This window comes from Macadamia integrifolia, chromosome 8, assembly GCF_013358625.1.
Source record: "Macadamia integrifolia cultivar HAES 741 chromosome 8, SCU_Mint_v3, whole genome shotgun sequence".
NCBI lineage: Eukaryota > Viridiplantae > Streptophyta > Magnoliopsida > Proteales > Proteaceae > Macadamia > Macadamia integrifolia.
The window spans coordinates 11444045-11461738 of NC_056564.1; the positions used below are offsets into that span (position 1 = coordinate 11444045).

Here is a 17694-nt window from a genome sequence, read left to right on the forward strand (position 1 = left end):
TTTGGTTTTCTTACTTCTACAGTCTGCTTCAGACTATCGTTGAAAGGATAGAATTTCCTTGTGTGATTATGAACCTCTTCCAAGCCCAAGGTCCACAAGCCTCCAGCCTAAGGAACTGAGCATTCATTCCATGCCATTGGAACTACTAGCCTCCAGGCTACTTCTTGTGGTAGTCATGCAATTTCTTTCATTGATATATTCTTACAACTTGGCTAATTCTATAAGTTCTCAAATTTAACACAAGAGAAGACTTTGGAGTAGGGATTTAAAAATCGGATTGGCTCGGCTGATTAGATCGGAATTGATCGAGATCAACCTTGATTCTGGCTGATTTGGCTTGGGTCGAATCTGTACGAAAATTAATGCGTTTTTAAGATGAATTCTACTGATTCGGGCCAGTAATCTTTTGGGACTGATCCGGATCCTGATTTCAGGTTTTAAACATTGCTTTATTACCAAAATTCCCTCATTGAACCTGCAACTTGGATCGGAATCAGCCAAGACTGATTTAAATCTCGGCCGATTCTGATCCTAAATTCGGGTTTTTAAACAATGGTTTAGGCATGGATCAAGGTATCAGTATTTTATCAGCCAAATACACATCAGTATTGCCGAAGATTGATACTGATACCGTTAAGTGTTGTTGAATTATTATTTTTTTTCTCTTAATTCTGCCCAATCCTGAACGATATGAACTGATACCAGATTGATATGGACATATATCAATATCGATATCAGCATCACTAGTGACCGATAAAGCGATATATTCTTGGCTTTGGGGTAGGGGTGTTATAACTTAGCCTGAATCGGTAAAACCAATCAAAAAAGCCCAATCGAATTGAATCAATTCTTATTGGAGTGCTGGACTGGGGTATAATGGGATCGCTGAAAATCAGATTGCACTAAATGGAATTTAACCTAGCTGACTCGATTATCCATTAATTTCAATATTAGTGTGATATTTCTGAATGTAAGCGGAATTATTACAAATTAAAGAGTATCAGGTTATGAATAGGGAAATTGATTTGTAACAATGTTTCCATAAATCTCATTTTTCACCTTACAAAACTAATTAGTGAGTTAAATGAATGATCGATAGTAGGGTTCATTTTGTAATTCCAATATTAGTTATTTTCTTCCTGATTAATTATCCACTTATTCGAATATTATATTTTCTTTACAATGATAAAAATGATTTGATTTATAATATTGATTTCGCCACAAATTTTATTTATCCGTCGGTTTTACTTATCTTCCGTCTTTTAGAATTTATTCCTCTTTGTTCCGATTACAACATGAATGCATCAAAGCAATTTCATTATTTCTACTTAATTGATTTGGAAAAGATGATTTAAAATGTTTTTTTCAAATATTTTCTTACTATAGCTTATGAATGTTAGATTTCATTATAGCTCAAGTCCTTCAAAACAAACCGATATAAATAAATCGGTATTAATTCGATATTAAAAAACTGAAAGATATCGAAATTATACACTGAAATTGATCGAAAACCAAAATTACTTAGTGGTTTGGTTTTGGTATCAACCATTTCCTTACCCAAGCCGATTCAGCCCAGAGCTTCGACAGGAGGAGCGGAGAGCTCAAAGGCCCCATTAACAGCCTCGGTTTCATCGAAAACTATTAACTATGTAGTATGTACAGTTAAGTCTTTCTATATATTCCTGTTTTCCTATTAAGGGAGCTTCTTAGTTCTCTGGTTCTCTTTCCCAAGACTGGAGTGAATAGACAAACAACTGTTCGACTGAAGCTTTCTCCTGTATTTTGTTGGGCGTTGACGAGCCAACGATTGATAGCGGCCATTTCTGTTCCACGGTGGTGAGATTCGGCAAAATTAAGAGATACCCATATGGTTTGATTTTGTTTTCAGAGTCGTGCTTTGGATTTCTGGTGATCTATATTAAAATTTTCTCGACTCATGGTTTCAATTCTGTAAAATGCTGTAAATGTATATTTCTGTTCTATGGATTGTTATTCAGGGTATGAATACTGGATTCAGATCCAGGATTCAATCCTTGATTGCATGCCACACACAAAAAATTTAGTTTTGAAACGGAAAATAGAGTTGTATACAGAATTTTTGATGCATCTATGTGTGGTGGCCATGGATGGCAGGACCAAGAGTCTCAAAATTTTGTTTTAAAAGGAAAAAACTGGAATTGGATTACGAATTTCTAACGTAGAAATGTAGTGTGTCCATTGATTAGAACGTCAAGAGCATGGACTGGGTAACTGAAGGACATAGCTTTAGTTCTCATTGTTATTCTCACTGTATCAATACTTCTTCATAGTTAAAAGTGACGCAATACTAACTCCGATTTGCCCTTGTAGTATTAGTGGTCTCCACTCACATTTTGGTGAACTTTATTATTTCTTTTTTCTTCTTTGTTGGCCAGCCTTCTTGTTCAGAGATTAGCTAGAGCTTTCATGGCTACTGCTGTTGGATCTGCTTCTATCTCCTTCAGCTCTGTCAGAGTTGCAGCCAAATCTGCCCTTTCCGGTGGTCGAACTGATCAGAGGACTGTGCAGTTCCCGCAATGGCCTTCCATCGCCTCACCGTTGGTGCAGCGCCAACCTAGCCTTGCCTTGCAGTGCAGATCAAAGAGCTCCTCTGCTTCTTGGGGTACTGCTTTTGTTCTTTGTTGAGGGCCCTTTTTCCTGGGTTAGCTGTAGCTGCTTCAATTTTTTAAAATTTCCTTTCTTTCGTTCCATCTCACTCGTCATGATTATATTAACAGTTTGCTTAAATGACAAAATCATGTGGGATTGTGGGGGAAGGGGTGTCTATGGCCTTACATGGTTTAAATAAAATTGAAGTATACTTACAATGGGAAAGAAAAATAGAGTAAACAAAGGAAAATATCTTCCACTAAGACTAGAATTAGGGCCTGTTTAATTTGTTTCTTCTGTTTGTGTCTAGAAACAGCAGAAATGATTTTTTCTGTTTTTGTGCTAAGATCAGAGAAGTGTCGTACATGATTAAAACTCTATCTAATATAGGAATAGGGGTTCTATTCATACTAGACTTTATCCATCCTGAAGAAACAAAGAAATACCAATAACTTATTAAAATAAAATACCTCAAACTAAGCTAATAAAGTAATTCCAGTATTCCTGAATTCTACCAATATTTTGGGCCCATTACATTGGTATGATACAATGTCCATTGGATTAAAGGCCCATAACATATATAACCCAACCTAAAGCTTATTTCTAATAAAATAAGCACATTATGTGATTTATCTGCATCAGTTACTTCTCTTTATTTTAAGTTTCCTGCTGCAACATTGTCGTGCGGGGGGGGGGGGGGGGGGGGGAGCACATAACTCATAGTTTCATTGATTGTGATGGGGCCATGCAGGTATAAGATCTCAGGTTGTGACTTTTGAACAAGCAACGGTTGAACAGGCTCAGAGCGTGGAAACTCCTGTTGTTGTTGTCACTGGTGCTTCGAGAGGAATCGGTAAAGCAATTGCATTGACCCTTGGGAAGGCTGGTTGTAAGGTTTGTGCATTTAATCCACTCAGTGCCATTTTAGAGCTAATGATGGAACTATAACAATCAACAAAATGTGACATTGTCCCGACTATTTGGGTCAGCAATGTAAATCATGTTCTGCCATTCAACTGACAAAAATATATCTGCACTATCATTTCTATTTGTGGTGTATGAAGAGCGTGAACCAGAAACTAGTTTTCCTGTAATCTTAGTGTGTTATTAACTAATGTTAATTAGAAACACTTCCACTGTAAGCTGAAAGCATCTTTCCTAGATAGTTGGCCACAGATGATCTCACTGCAGTGTAGGATAAACATTAGAGAAACTAATGGGGAAGGCAATTCTTGTAACTGCAACTGTTGGTCTGAGTGGGTGAACCAGTCTTTTGTCATCATATACCTTCCCTTGAATCATTAACCCCTTGATAATACATCATTTCTGGTGTTCTTGCTACTTCGACAAATTTTGAAGCAATTAGGGATGTGTTCGAGTTGTATACTTGTTTTCCTTCCGGTTGGAAGTTGTAAAGTACATCTTTGGTTACCCATGAGAATACATGGCTTTATGAAAATGCCAACAGAAGTAAGGATATCTGAACCATAGTTGTCATGGCATCTAGGTGATCCTAGGCGTTGGGAGGGAAAAAAATCAACGCGACATCAACAGTGTGTCAAGGCGCCTGGACAGGCAATGCCTTCACAACTGTGGTCTGAGTTATCAAGTGATAGGTTTGTGTGGTCAAGTATGTGTGAGATGAGAAAGTATGTACTTTTTTGTGGTTCAGAGAAATCAGGTGTATCTTCCGTTTTCGGTTCTGAGAAATAAAGCTTATGTGCTGTCTATACTTACTCAGACTTCTATACGCATGCTCACTTTTCATTTGAACCATTGGCTGGTGGTTTATTTTCTGGTTCTGGTTACTTTGCTGAACCGTTCATGATTGCAACTTTCTCATGCTACTTTCAGGTCCTGGTGAATTATGCAAGGTCCTCAAAGGAGGCTGAAGAAGTTTCCAAAGAGGTACATCTTTTTATTTTTATTATTATAAGAACTAAGGAGAATGTATATTTTGTAATAAAATGAGGGAGGGGTGGAGCTTTGCGATGATTCACAGAGCAGCCCATCAAAATGATGGCCACTCAGTTTAGCTATACAAAATGTATAACCAACCAAACCCGGAAAAATATCCTTAGTTCATCCATAATGGCATCCAATTGGTTATAAACTCAACAAACTTTGATCACTGAAAGTCCTGGCACTGAAGGCCAAAAATACCCACATCCCAAAAAATAAATCGTCCAAGGTTCTCCTTGGAAGCTGATTGTTGACACTTACTACGCTCTTTTTCTATGTACTTCTACGAACCATCGACACAGTTCTCCAAAAGAATTTTCCTTCAGATTGAATATGCATCTTCTGCACCCAATGATTGCCTTTGTAAGAGCATGGGAACCACTGTCCACACCAAGAGAAATGAAACCTGATAGATCATGAGAAGGAAAACAATTTGGTGAACTGATTGGGTCATTGCTGTTAATGATTATTTCTGTGAGCCGAAAGCCTTCATCTGTCAATATTTTCACTCTAGCATGTGGCTGCCAGAAAAAAATTTGCTTTCTATGTGGGTAGTGGGAAAACAGCATCTGAAAATCTTCCAACTGCTTGAAGAAGGGCTTTGTGGTGAACTTTCCTTTGGGTTAATTACATCCCCTCTCTCCACTCCCCCCACCCCACAAAAAAAAAAAATAATAAAAAAAATTGACTTTGGAAATAAGGTTCCAGCTTATCCAATCTTCTGTTGCCAGAAATATGCTTGCTATTAACTGTCTTTATTGAGTTGGAAAAGGAGGGGGTTTTCCAATCTTAAAGTTCTCCCCCAAGATGACTATGAAAGCATAGAAGAGCCTTCTGTTTAGACTTAGATTGAGATTTAAGCATAGACCCATTATAACAATTATAGCATTTACTTTCGCTTTCTTATCAATGCTGATTCTGTACAGCTCCAGAAAGTCATTGCTTGGACCTTGAAGACCCAGCAAGCCTCTTCCCAAAACAGTTCATCATCATGTTGTTTCTATTTTTAGTTGCAAGCTCTTGTAGGAATGCTTGATTGTAGGTAATTCAGATTTTTCGAGTACCCCTAGTCCCTATCCTTAACACAACCATACTTTCCTGCAAATAACTGCCCGAAAGGATCTTGATTTCCTTCTGAATCTCCAAAAGCCAGGTGTCTTATAGGCTTAGATATTCCTTGACAAATTGGAGAGGTTTTTCATACCAATGCCACCTGATTTGGACTTGGCATAATTTCTTCTAATATGAAGCCTGAAGGTAATACTGGTGAGCATCACTTGTGCCATTCTTAAATAAGTAAAGCTGCAGTTCCTCCAATTTAATGCTACAGAAGCAGGAATGGAGAATGAAGAGTGATAATATGTAGAGATACCTTACAAGGTGGAGATTAATCTTAATCCCCTTCGAGAGTCACCCTGTTTTCTGAGTGGTCAGTTAGCTTCCAAACTCTCAACACTTACCTTCATAGGCCCTTGACTGATTGGCTTCAGGGAAGGCTGAATTGAGTAGTTGTTAAGCTTTGCACCTTGCACCCTACACGGCTACACCCATAATAAGAGGCCCCAATGTGGAAGGGACATCACTGGTCAGTTTCCCTCGTTGAACGTCTTCCTTTATATCTTGCATTCTACCATCCTGGGCTTTAATAACAAAATTTCCTTATTAAGGCCAAAAGGCAGCAAGGGAGGAAATAAAAAAGGAATTAGGAAAGATCCTCATTGTGTAGCCCTAAAAATTTGTCTCAAAATTATCATAGGTTCTCTTCTCATTGAATTTGTAACCAACTTCAAGGATGCCTTAATATTTCCTGCAGTCTTAATTATTCATTTTCGTTGAAAATGCCATCTAATTTGTCTTCCTATAACGATGTGCCTTGATCTGGGGAGACAATCAGCCTTGTAATAGCATTCAGTTTGATAATTGAGATCAATTTATATGTGGTTCCTACAAGAACAAGAGATTTCAGTCCTCGTACGCATCAATGCCACAAAGCTATCATTCAACCCTCATTCCCTCATTTATAGTTAAACACTTGTGAGATGCCTTTTTTTTTTTTTTTTTTTTTGTGTGTGTGTGTGTGTGTGTGTGTGAATAAAAAGTTCATTACCAAAGGAGAAAAAGGAAATAATGGGGGGGGGGGGTGGGGGGAGAGGAGAACTACACCAAACCCAAAGGGCAGCAAGATCAAAAAAGTTAAGGGGGGCAACCCCAACCCACCTTCAGATTTGGGAAGGCAGACAGAAGACCAGTGGATGGGAGGGAGGAATTTAGTGGAGTCTACCCCCTTCCAAAGAAAGGTGCAGAGGATAGATTCAACAACTTTGATGGTAGACTGGGGGAGCACAAAGAGACCTGACCAGTAAAGATAGCAGGATTGGAGCGGAGTTTTGACGAGCTCAAGGTGAACTCCATAGGAGAGGAGCTTTCCTTTCCAAAGCTGAAGCCTTTTCTTCATTAGATCAAGCATGGGAGTACAGTGGTGAGCAGTCAATCTAGCAGAAATGAGTGGGAGACCATGATATTTGACCATAAGGGAGCTGATGGAGAAACTGGTCAGCTCAAAGAGGTGAGCTTTAGTACCATTTGAGACCCCAACAAGGAAGAGATGAGATTTGAGGAGGTTGACGCGAGGACCAGACAAGAATTCCAAGAGACAGACAGAAGACATGAAAGACCTGAGATGCCATTCTTACCTGAACCTGGAGAGTCAAAAGCTCTAGAATTTCTTCTTGTCAAATGATCTTCGAACCATCGGTTCATGCCCCATTCAGTGTGGTCAAAGGTTTAATCTTATCATATTTAGGTTTTCATAGTCGGTTGGACTGTTCAGAGGATGAGAAATAATTGATCATCACACTTTTGGGGTCACCTGTTTGCTGAATAGATATTACAGTAACTTGGACCTATATGTCTTGAGCCAAAAATGTCTTGATCTCAACTTTTTGGGCTGCTGCTGCTATGTATAAGCTTGTCTCGTATTATTATATGGCATGTTCTTGTGCATTAGAACTGTCTTTTATGTGTCCCTTAAATGAGATAATGACCTGTTATACTCTTTTTTCTTGAAGATTGAGGCATCCGGTGGTCAAGCTCTTACATTTGGGGGAGACATGTCAAAAGAAACTGATGTGGATTCAATGATTAAAACTGTATGTTGTTCCCATGCTCATTGAATTACTGGTTGATTCATTTGAATTTTTAAGGGACTCTGATTCTGTTATTATGTTGGGTGTTTTTCACGTCTACAGGCAGTTGATGCATGGGGAACAGTGGATGTATTGATAAACAATGCAGGTTATTATGAGTTCTCCTTTGCGTTTTGTTTTCTGTCCTTCCTCTTTACCCTGATTATTCCAAAATGGTGTCAGGAATCACTCGGGATGGTTTGCTAATGAGAATGAAGAAATCCCAGTGGCAAGAGGTTATTGATTTGAATCTTACTGGTGTATTTCTCTGCACTCAGGTATGTATATTTCAAAGAAATGACTATTTTTATGCTTGGGTGCTGGATTTCTGTTATCTATAACTGAATCTATCTGCTTTTGCAGGCAGCAGCTAAAATTATGATGAAAAAGAAAAAGGTGACTTCTTGGTTGTACTGCTGTATGTTTATGGGTTTATTCTATTTTTTTCCCATATATCTGTTTGACTCATAACTATTTTGATCGATTGATCGATTTCATCTAGTTTAGCAAATCTACTGGTGTGCTACTTCTAGAATGAAAATCAGTTGGCATGTTGGGCTTTATGTTTTGTTGTATCCCATCAGTTAGTCACCACGCACTTAAATGAGAGGAAAGAAACCTTAGAGAGTTTGCCAAAGCACCTTGTACAATTTAATGATTGGACCTTAGCGCCCAGAAACATGTGACAGGGCACTGCACCAGCTGTATGGAGTGGCAACCCTCATGAATTGCACAAAAAGGCCCCATGTCTCTTCCTCTCTCTCAAGTTTCCATTGAAACATTTGAAAAACACATCCTTTTCTATATGACTGGGTCTGTTGCGGTGTCTTTGTTTGGGGGCCGCTCTTCTTACGGTGCTTCCATATTTATTATTCAGCACTGCCTATTTTGTATTCCCTAGTACTGACAAATTGTTTTGTTGACCTTGCATTTCTACACACTAAATAAACTAAACTATTATCACCTTGGACTTATCATTGATGACAGCTATCGAAACTATCCCACCCCCCCCCCCCCAAAAAAAAAAGAAAAGAAAAGAAAAGTGAAAACTGAAAATATAAATTTGCTGCCTGTGTTTCACTCTTGCTTAATTACAGTGTGGAAATGATAGGGTGTTGTTAGCCATTTTTCTGAATTTAGGCGAGTCATTTCTGGCATCATTCCTGGCATCATTCCTGTTATCTTCTTTCATTCTGTTGGTTGTCTATGTCAATTGTTAATAGATATTGTTAGATGTCACTGGGCAGTAGCATGTCTGGTAAAAATCGAAACTTTGCCTACTAAATATGGTAAATGAAAGAATGACGGGACTAACTAGCATCTGAATTTAAGGATTATTCAGAATAGTTCTGTTGGGAGATGGAATTGGAGAACTTTCATAACTAGGTCCCAAATATTGTTTAAATACAGCAAGCAAACAGTTCCAATTTCTGTCTGGGAATTCTTTTGAGTCTTGATTGCTCTTTTTTTTTTTTTTTTTTTTTTTTTTTTTTTCGGTTCTGTCCTCGTACTACTGATTCTGCAGGGGAGAATAATAAATATAGCTTCTGTTGTTGGTCTGGTTGGAAATGCTGGACAAGCCAATTACAGTGCTGCAAAAGCAGGGGTCATTGGCTTTACCAAGAGTGTCGCAAAGGAATACGCAAGCAGAAATGTCAATGTGTGTATTTCCAGATGCCTTACATTTCCTTCTGCATTAAGTACCATTATATGGAACTAAGTATTGGTCATGCGATTGTCCACAGGTGAATGCTATTGCACCAGGTTTCATTGCATCGGACATGACTGCCAATCTTGGAGAAAACATTGAGAAGATGATCTTGGAAACCATCCCCTTGGGTAGGAGTTGCTTAAGTTGTCCTTGGATAAATGCTGACCTTTTTAATTTACAGCGAAATTGCCCCTTAAAGTGGCATCTCCTTTCAGATAGCCATTGACCATAAATTAAAATGCATCTGATTGTTTGTTTTATTTCTTCAGGGAGATACGGTCAACCTGAAGAAGTGGCTGGACTGGTGGAGTTTCTAGCCCTTAACCCCGCAGCAAGTTACATTACTGGACAGGTGGTGCTAGTTTATTTCATTTTGTCTTGTATTGCTTTTTTTGCCAGCCTAGAAGCTCATATGATGTATTGTTGCAGGTTCTCACCATTGATGGAGGAATGGTGATGTAGGTAGCTTAAAGTCACACCAAAGGCCTCCAGCTCTCCATGATTGGTACCACAGGAACATAGGGAAACGTGAGAAAGAGTCGTACTGACTGTTTGCTGCTACAAATAGTTGAAATATTCATCTAGTGTCACAGAATGAAAATGGAAATTGAAGGATTGGCCATCTTTTTAAACTTTCCCATGTTATAACCTTTGTGGCTAAATTGATTCAGTATCAGGAATTCATTTTTTGCCATTATGTCTGGATTCTTGTCCTGATGATCATGAGTTTTGAGTTTTCACTGGAGATGTTATTAGAGACATTACTTTGATATCCATGTTGCTTTCCCCAAAGTGGGAAAAAGTGATCATTTTGAAACATACATAATGTTTGTCTTCTACTCTATATTTCAGTCTCAAAACACTAATCAATTGTTGGGTTACCCTGAATCCATGAAGATATTGTACATTTCTGACCAATATAATCTGTTTGGGTCTGTGCTGGGTGCTTAGTAACATGATTCCTTCCCAGTGGACCCAATCAACTGAGAGATTAGATCAAATGGTTCATCAGAGCAGAAAAAGCATGTCTCCATCCTGTCTTTGTAGCCTAAGCGAGGTTATGGGTATAGGTACTGGTGGCTGTATCGGGCCCTGTATTATACGTAAATTCAAACGATACAATGTTGGAGTAGTTTCGACGTACTTGACTCCACGCGTAGATACAATTTAAAAGGACAACAAACGGACATGGATTTTAATACCATGTTGGATGGCCAACCCAAAACCTTTAAGGCATTTTTTTTTTACTAGAAAAAGAGATGTAGTGGATCGTTACTACGTAAGAATTTGCTGATATTTTTGATCGAAACCTCTCAAAGGTAATTCTTTAAGTATATGAAGGCATCGGGACTGAACTTAAGCAATATAAGTGTATACCTCTATAACTCCCAACTTCTCAATAGAATTCGAAGGCCCTAGCCTTGCAATTTTATCCTATGGCATAATGTCTGGAGCTTAAGTTCTTGAGAGTTCTTCTCTCAAGAAAGTTAAAAGGATACATGGGCTGATTTGACTCCAAGAACTTGGCAGGACAACAATATACCCATCCTATACATGGGCACAGAAAATATGATACCTAAGCAACACAAAAACATTCAAGCACTGTTTGACAATGTTCACTTTTTGCATTTTTTTCGTTTTCTTGTTCTTAGAAATGGAGAAACAACTTAAAAAGTGTTTGATAAAGTTGTTTCGCTTCATTCGTTCTAGAAACATAAATCAAAATTTATGTTTATTTACAATTCTAGAAACAATTTTGACGAAAAAAATCTTTGTCGTTTCTAGAAACGAATTTAAGAGGAAAAAAAAGCTATTGTACCCGATAAATCTCTCGACTATTTAAACCTAAAAAGAAGTAATCGAACCCTCTCTCCCTTTTGGGTATCCGATGATATTATTAGATTTTTTAGTAATATTATGTCTACAAAAAATGGTTCAAGAAACAAATTTATCAAGCATAAAAAAATCCATTTTTATTTTTAAAAACATGAAAAACCGTCTCTATTGTTTCTTAACACTGAAACAACAACAACAAACGTCATCAAACGGTGCCGGAGGTGCCTCCACTTCATGTTTTTTCTTTTGGTAGGATGAAGTCTCTCTTCTTCATAATGCTTCAAGACCTACCTAGTGAGACATGGGAGGCTCCAGGTGATGAGAATAGAGAGGAACCCACACGCTCAAATGAGTGAAGTAAATGGCTCAAATTTTGATCTAAAGTGCTATAAAATTTCAGATGGCGGAAACCAAAAACTCTAAGATGAGATCTTAGAGGTGTTGGAACTTGGGACATATTTTATGAGGTTTCAGTTCTGTTATAAAAGGTGATTCTTCTCCCCAAACGAAATTGCTTAGCAAATGATAACTAGAATGAACCACCCAAAAGTTTAAAGGATCAAAATCTTCATAATCGTTAGCTGTAGATGTCTCCCCTGTCAATGGACTCAATCCCCAGAAGTTGGCTGCAATCAAATGGGTTTCTTCTTAGGTCTCTCTCAGAGACACTGATGGTTGTCTCATGCATGATTCGATAAGGTATCTTTCTGAATAATCATTTACCTTATAGATTTTTTTCTAGGCATGCATCACGCCTGTTAGTCTGGATTAATTTCAACTCACAAAGAGAGGCAGAGAACGAAGAGGCTAGCTTTGCGGTTGGGCTTTGGAAAGTAAGAGAGAAAGGATGGAGAGGATTTCATCTGTGTTTGAGTCTGTCTTTGGTGCTAGTAAAGCTGACGTAGCAGCTGAAGTATCATCAATCTTTATCTACCCTGTAAAATCGTGTCGAGGAATCTCTGTTTCTGAAGCACCGATCACTTCTACTGGTAAAATCACAGCTACCCACTTCCTCTCTCTACCTCACTAATTTCTTGAATTTTGTTCAATTCCTTATTCTTTGTTGGCTTTTGGCTGAAAGCCCTACCTGACTTTAATTTTGAATAATTTTACTGCAATTTTTCATTCCTATAAATTTACATCAATCTTAGTTGGGTTTACGATCCTTTTCTTGGATAAAAAGCACGTAATTGGTCAACTCTTAGCATTCTCTGGTGTTGAAATTGCTGTACATAATATCCTAATTAATTGAGCTTGAAGGAGTTATTGTCCCTGATTTTGGCGCCTTTCCAAACCTTGTTATCTATGCTGATGCTTCCATGTCTAAAATTTACTTTTGCCATTGAATTTAGTTCCATGTCAAATGATTCTTGTCTATCATCTTGAGTTCTGCAAGAGGGAAACTTCTATGAGATCAGAAAGACATGGAGCGCTTTATTGTCTATGATTTGTGGACGCAAGCACTAGTGTTGTTTGAAACATGAATATGAAGTATTGAGCCCAAGGATAGAGTATTGACATAAAGAACCCTCTCAAATTCTAGAAATTGAGATATGGATTATTTTTTCCAGTTGGCATATATGTGAAGAACATTGCTTGGAAGTTGAAAGGAACCCTAGCATGAAATTTTTGAGGCTCGTGTCATAAAAGAGTGTCTCCATCTCTCTGTTCTTTCCTATTTTCCTGAATATCTTTATGTACAAGATGGAGAGCCATGTCTAAGCATGTCTAAAACTATTCCCTCACTTTTTCCCAACTCAACAATTGTGCACATATAAGAGCTCTGAAAACGTTGCGTCGTAAAACCATAGGTAATGTGGGGATTTAATTTTCTTTGCTTCAGATCTTGTACTCTTGTAAACCATGGTGTCTGTTTCTAATGTGAACCATTATTTTTCTTAACTTATTTTCCATTCTACTCCTCCACAGGCTCAGAAAAATTCCAGTTTGTTGCTTCATAAGTTAGCTTAATCTCTGTTCCAGGGCCTGTGTCAGCTCCTTGTCTCACAATGTATTGAATTTTTTCCATGCTATTGCTAGCTTTTTAAATTTTAAATCCCAGGTAAGAAACTGGCCATGAAAGGATCAGTATTTTGTGAGGGATAAATATGCTTCAACACAAGCTTCATCACCCGAACTCATTTTAAGATGAGTTATGAAAAATTACGTAAATTACATTCGACTACTTCATCCATCCACTCCTTCGGTATACATGTAAGCCAAATATTGAAGGTTGAATTTGAGCATGTAACTTGGTTCCATTGTTATTGTATTTGCAGGTTTCCGTTGGGATCGGCAATGGCTGGTTATAAACTCCAAAGGCAGGGCATATACCCAAAGAATTGACCCAAAGCTAGCACTAGTAGAGGTGCAGTTGCCAAATGAAGCATTTACTGAAGGCTGGGAACCCACAGACACATCATATTTAGGTATTGCCTGGAATTTTTTTTTTTTCCCCTGATGGAATGTGGAATTCATATATTCTGTAGTCTCTCAATGTCTAAAGGATTCTGGTGTCGGTATGTAGCAAGTTGCAATTTTCATTTATACACACTAGAATATGTCGTTGCATCCATAATTGTTTTGATACCAGATTTAAATAGAAATATGTATCAATAGGTAGGAGTTATTGGTTAAGTCTGAAGATTCGATTGAATTTCTAGAGATTTGTTCTAAAATTTGTATCATGTGAAAGAGTTCTATTTGTCAATTGCATGTTCCTTCTGTGGATGTGGTGAAACCTCATTAAATTATGTGTCTGCCTCTCCATTGATCCCTCATCTTCTTGTTGGCTTTGCTGATGGTGGAAACAAATTATTAGTTATTTCAATTATATGAGATGGAGTATTTGGTTTCTCATTATAAGTAAAAGTTGATTGAGGAAAAATATAAAATTCATTAGCTCTAGCAAAATATAGATGGCTAATAAAAGTATGAAAATGTGGGAAGCATTTTTGGACAGTTAATATTACAAGGTTAAGCTATCTTTGCTATATCTAGATGGGTCACTACTCACTAGAGAACATTTGGTAAATTGGTTGTGAATCTCTCCACAAAGTAGCATGACAGTATTCTCTCAATCGTGTAACTATTTGATATTTTTACAAAATTTTAGGTCTCAGTTTGCTATGTGGACAACTTCATTGGCTGAAACTTTAAAAGCAGCTGCAATTTTGTAATGAATAAGATGAGAAGTGTTGGTTTCTATTTTATTGGTTTGATAAATTGTACTGAAGTGTTTTATCGGATTTTTTTTCTTCTTTCTCCTGCAGTATTAAGGGCCCCTGGAATGAATGAGCTAAAGGTTTCTATAAAAGAAAATGGCAAAGTTATTGATGGTGTCTCCGTTTGGGAGTGGTCTGGCCGTGCGTTAGATGAGGGAGCTGAGGCATCAGAATGGTTTTCAAATTATATTGGGAAACCCAGTCGTTTAGTGCGTTTTATTAAAGGTAGGTCTTGAGTATGTGTTAGATCTCCTTCTGCGAGTACTTGAAGTATTTAATTAACTTAAATAAACACTGTTTTGATAAATTTTAAAAAACATTTTATATGTCCTTTTTTTTTTTTTTCTCTTCTCTCTCTCTCTCTCTCTCTCTCTCTCTCTACTCCCCCCTTAAATTGATGATTAGAAAAAATTCATTATGAGAAATATATCTCAATTCCAGATTAATTTGTTTATGCACTAAGAGAAACAGGACCTGTGTAGCTGACTCCATTTAGTTGGGATAAGGCTTAGTTGAGTTGAATTTTGTCATATTAGGAGAAACCTAATTTTTCATGTTTCATTTTGATATTCTGGTGGTTGTTAATTGAATTGTATACCATCAGTTCATTTATGTGTTTGTTACCTTGTAGGACCAGAAACAAGGGCTGTCGATCCGGAGTATGCTCGTGGATACAAAACCATGTTTTCTGACCAGTTTCCTTTCATGTTGCTTTCTCAGGTTTGTCAAGCTAACTAGAGAAATGCAAGAGTAGTGGTAGTTTTCCATAGTCTCAAACTTGTCTTGTTTAACTTTTTGTTTTGCAGGGATCTTTGAATAAATTAAGTGAACTTCTCAAAGAGCTCATACCAGTTAACCGCTTCAGACCCAAGTAAGTAAATAGATTTCTTATGTCTTTTGATCAGTAATACATTTCATAGATAATGTCAGAATGTTTCTCAAATCTCAAGAATTGCATCATTTGAATTTCTTAGCATCCTTGTCGATGGGTGTGAACTGTGAACCATATGCTGAAGACTTGTGGACAGAAATCAAAATAAACGATTTAACATTTTATGGCGTCAAGTTATGCAGTCGTTGCAAGGTAAAGGCTTTACTTTTTTTTTTCTAATCCTCTTTATTTTGTGAAATGCAGTTCTCCCTGATCTGTCCTTTGAGACCAGTGTAACATTACTATAACTGGGTTGGGTTCAAGCCTGCCCGAAGTCTGTGCAACCTTCATAACAGGCTTGAGCTGGTTCTGGGCCAAGTAGGCATAACTGGTGCTACACATGCCTAGCCTATTTATCTGAATTTTGGCCTGGGCATTGGTCACCAAATTATTTAGGATGAAGGCCTCAGCTCATCTTCCATTCCATACCCAGCCTATGAACCAATTCTCTGAAATTGTTTTATTTGATCATCAATCAATATGTTGCATACCGCATTGCTTACATAGCCAACTCAGTTTGACAAGGGAGGCTCTTAATGTCCATTTCATTAGAAGTCTGATATTCAAAAGATACCTAGTTTACTTAATATGCTGGCCTTAAGTTTAAGCCTAAGAACAGCCCCAGCTCCTTGGCCCTAATGATTAAACCTGGTATTGCACCCTAATGAGCTGGCCCAAAGGTCCATCAACCTGCATGATCCTTTTGCACCCTAGGAATATTTGGTTAGTTTCCCTATTTTACTTATTTGAAAATTATAATCCACATATTCTCATCGTCCGCAGTTACCGTCAATCAATCAAGAAAATGGGATTCCAGGCACTGAACCAACTGAAATGCTCATGAAGTTCCGCTCAGGCAAAGTTCTACGTCCAAACGATAAACAGCAGGGAATGGTGAGAAAGTTGATCTGATGTGTATGTCAGTATCATTGACACAGGGGAGAAACATAATTTACATTCTTTGGTGGTGACTTTTTTTTAACAGGTTTACTTTGGACAGCATTTGGTCTGCAAGGAATCACTAACTCGAGGGAAACCAAAGGTTATTAAGGTTGGAGATCCTGTTTCTGTCCTTAAGAAGGTTCCCTCAGCAGCAGATGCAGCAGCTTGAAACCTTTACACACAAAGTATTGATAGTTTAAAGGTCTTCATTGGTCATAATATTTTGTTGATATCCCCTATGTACAATCAGTTGAAAAATAATGTTGAAGACTTCATAGAAATAAAAACCTTGACTTCTTGGGGAAAAATGTGTAAGGTGGTGTTATTATTACTTCCTTAGGATAGAGAAATTGAAGTCAATATACTATTTCTTCTAATTTTCTACCACATTTCTGTTATACAGCAAACTATCTTCACTAGGGCAGAATTTCTAGGTCCTAAAGTCTTGGAAAGGAAATCAATCTATTAACTAAACACTGCATGATGAAATGTTCATCCTGGGATACTCTATTGAAGTATATCTTGGAGATCACAGGAACTACTTAACTGAATTTGTTATGATGTCTGTTGACACATTCCTTTTGATGAAATTCAGTGAATGACCAGAAGGCAAGTGGTGAAGTAGTTAGAATGGAATAGAGCCCAATTGATCTCTAGCATGAATTGATGAAAATGGCATTTGAAACACATAATTGACCGTCTTTATCCTGTTCCCTGGTTGTAGTCTTTCTCCCCAGATTTGTTAATATACATTCACTAATTTTAGAAATCATTTGCTTTCAATCTCTTCTATCCATGAATCGAAGAGTTCAAAATAAAACCCTAACTAAATGGGGTGATTGAATATGTAGATTGGGGGATTCCATTGAAGTCACTCAAAAGTTGTCACAACTGAAATGTGAATTTTGAAGATTTTGTCAGACCCTGGAGGATAGGCATGGCTTACCTGCTAAATTTACAAACATTAGATTAAATGGAACCTTCTATAGCCAACATCATAGTTATCAGCAGGCACAGGGAGGAAGGAGAGTTCTTCCAGCTTCAAGGAACGATTTGAATTTTGTCAGTTGGAATCCAACCATTCTAAGTATGTATCTATTTATCTGGTTGGGATGAGATATATTTACTGGATGAGAGCATAAAAATGCTGAAGGACTGGCTACAGTAAGATTGATCATAAAGAGATCCTGGGAGACGATTGGTCGAGTTCAAAATTTTGTCAGAAATTCCTTGGTTCTCTGGGGTAGTGATCTAGTGGATACTACTATCTTGGCT

The 17694-nt window shown here is 37.6% G+C and overlaps 1 protein-coding gene and 1 pseudogene across 2 annotated transcripts; both read left to right on the top strand.

The window, feature by feature from the left end:
- The first annotated feature begins 1632 nt into the window (after positions 1 to 1632).
- LOC122087444 (3-oxoacyl-[acyl-carrier-protein] reductase 4-like) lies at positions 1633 to 10330 on the top strand. Of its 2 annotated transcripts, none has more exons than XM_042656587.1 (12): positions 1633 to 1652; positions 2415 to 2641; positions 3380 to 3522; positions 4483 to 4536; positions 7659 to 7739; positions 7839 to 7884; positions 7959 to 8053; positions 8139 to 8171; positions 9301 to 9435; positions 9521 to 9614; positions 9756 to 9838; positions 9916 to 10330. In XM_042656587.1, exons 1-12 carry the CDS (start codon positions 1648 to 1650, stop codon positions 9946 to 9948), a joined length of 1029 nt encoding a protein of 342 aa, XP_042512521.1. In that variant the 5' UTR covers positions 1633 to 1647; the 3' UTR covers positions 9949 to 10330. The 2 variants fall into 2 exon arrangements, with proteins under 2 accessions (XP_042512521.1, XP_042512522.1); XM_042656588.1 differs by lacking the exon at positions 1633 to 1652 and adding an exon at positions 1670 to 1836.
- Positions 10331 to 11545: 1215 nt separating this feature from the next.
- LOC122086228 lies at positions 11546 to 16806 on the top strand (annotated as a pseudogene).
- Positions 16807 to 17694: the final 888 nt, after the last annotated feature.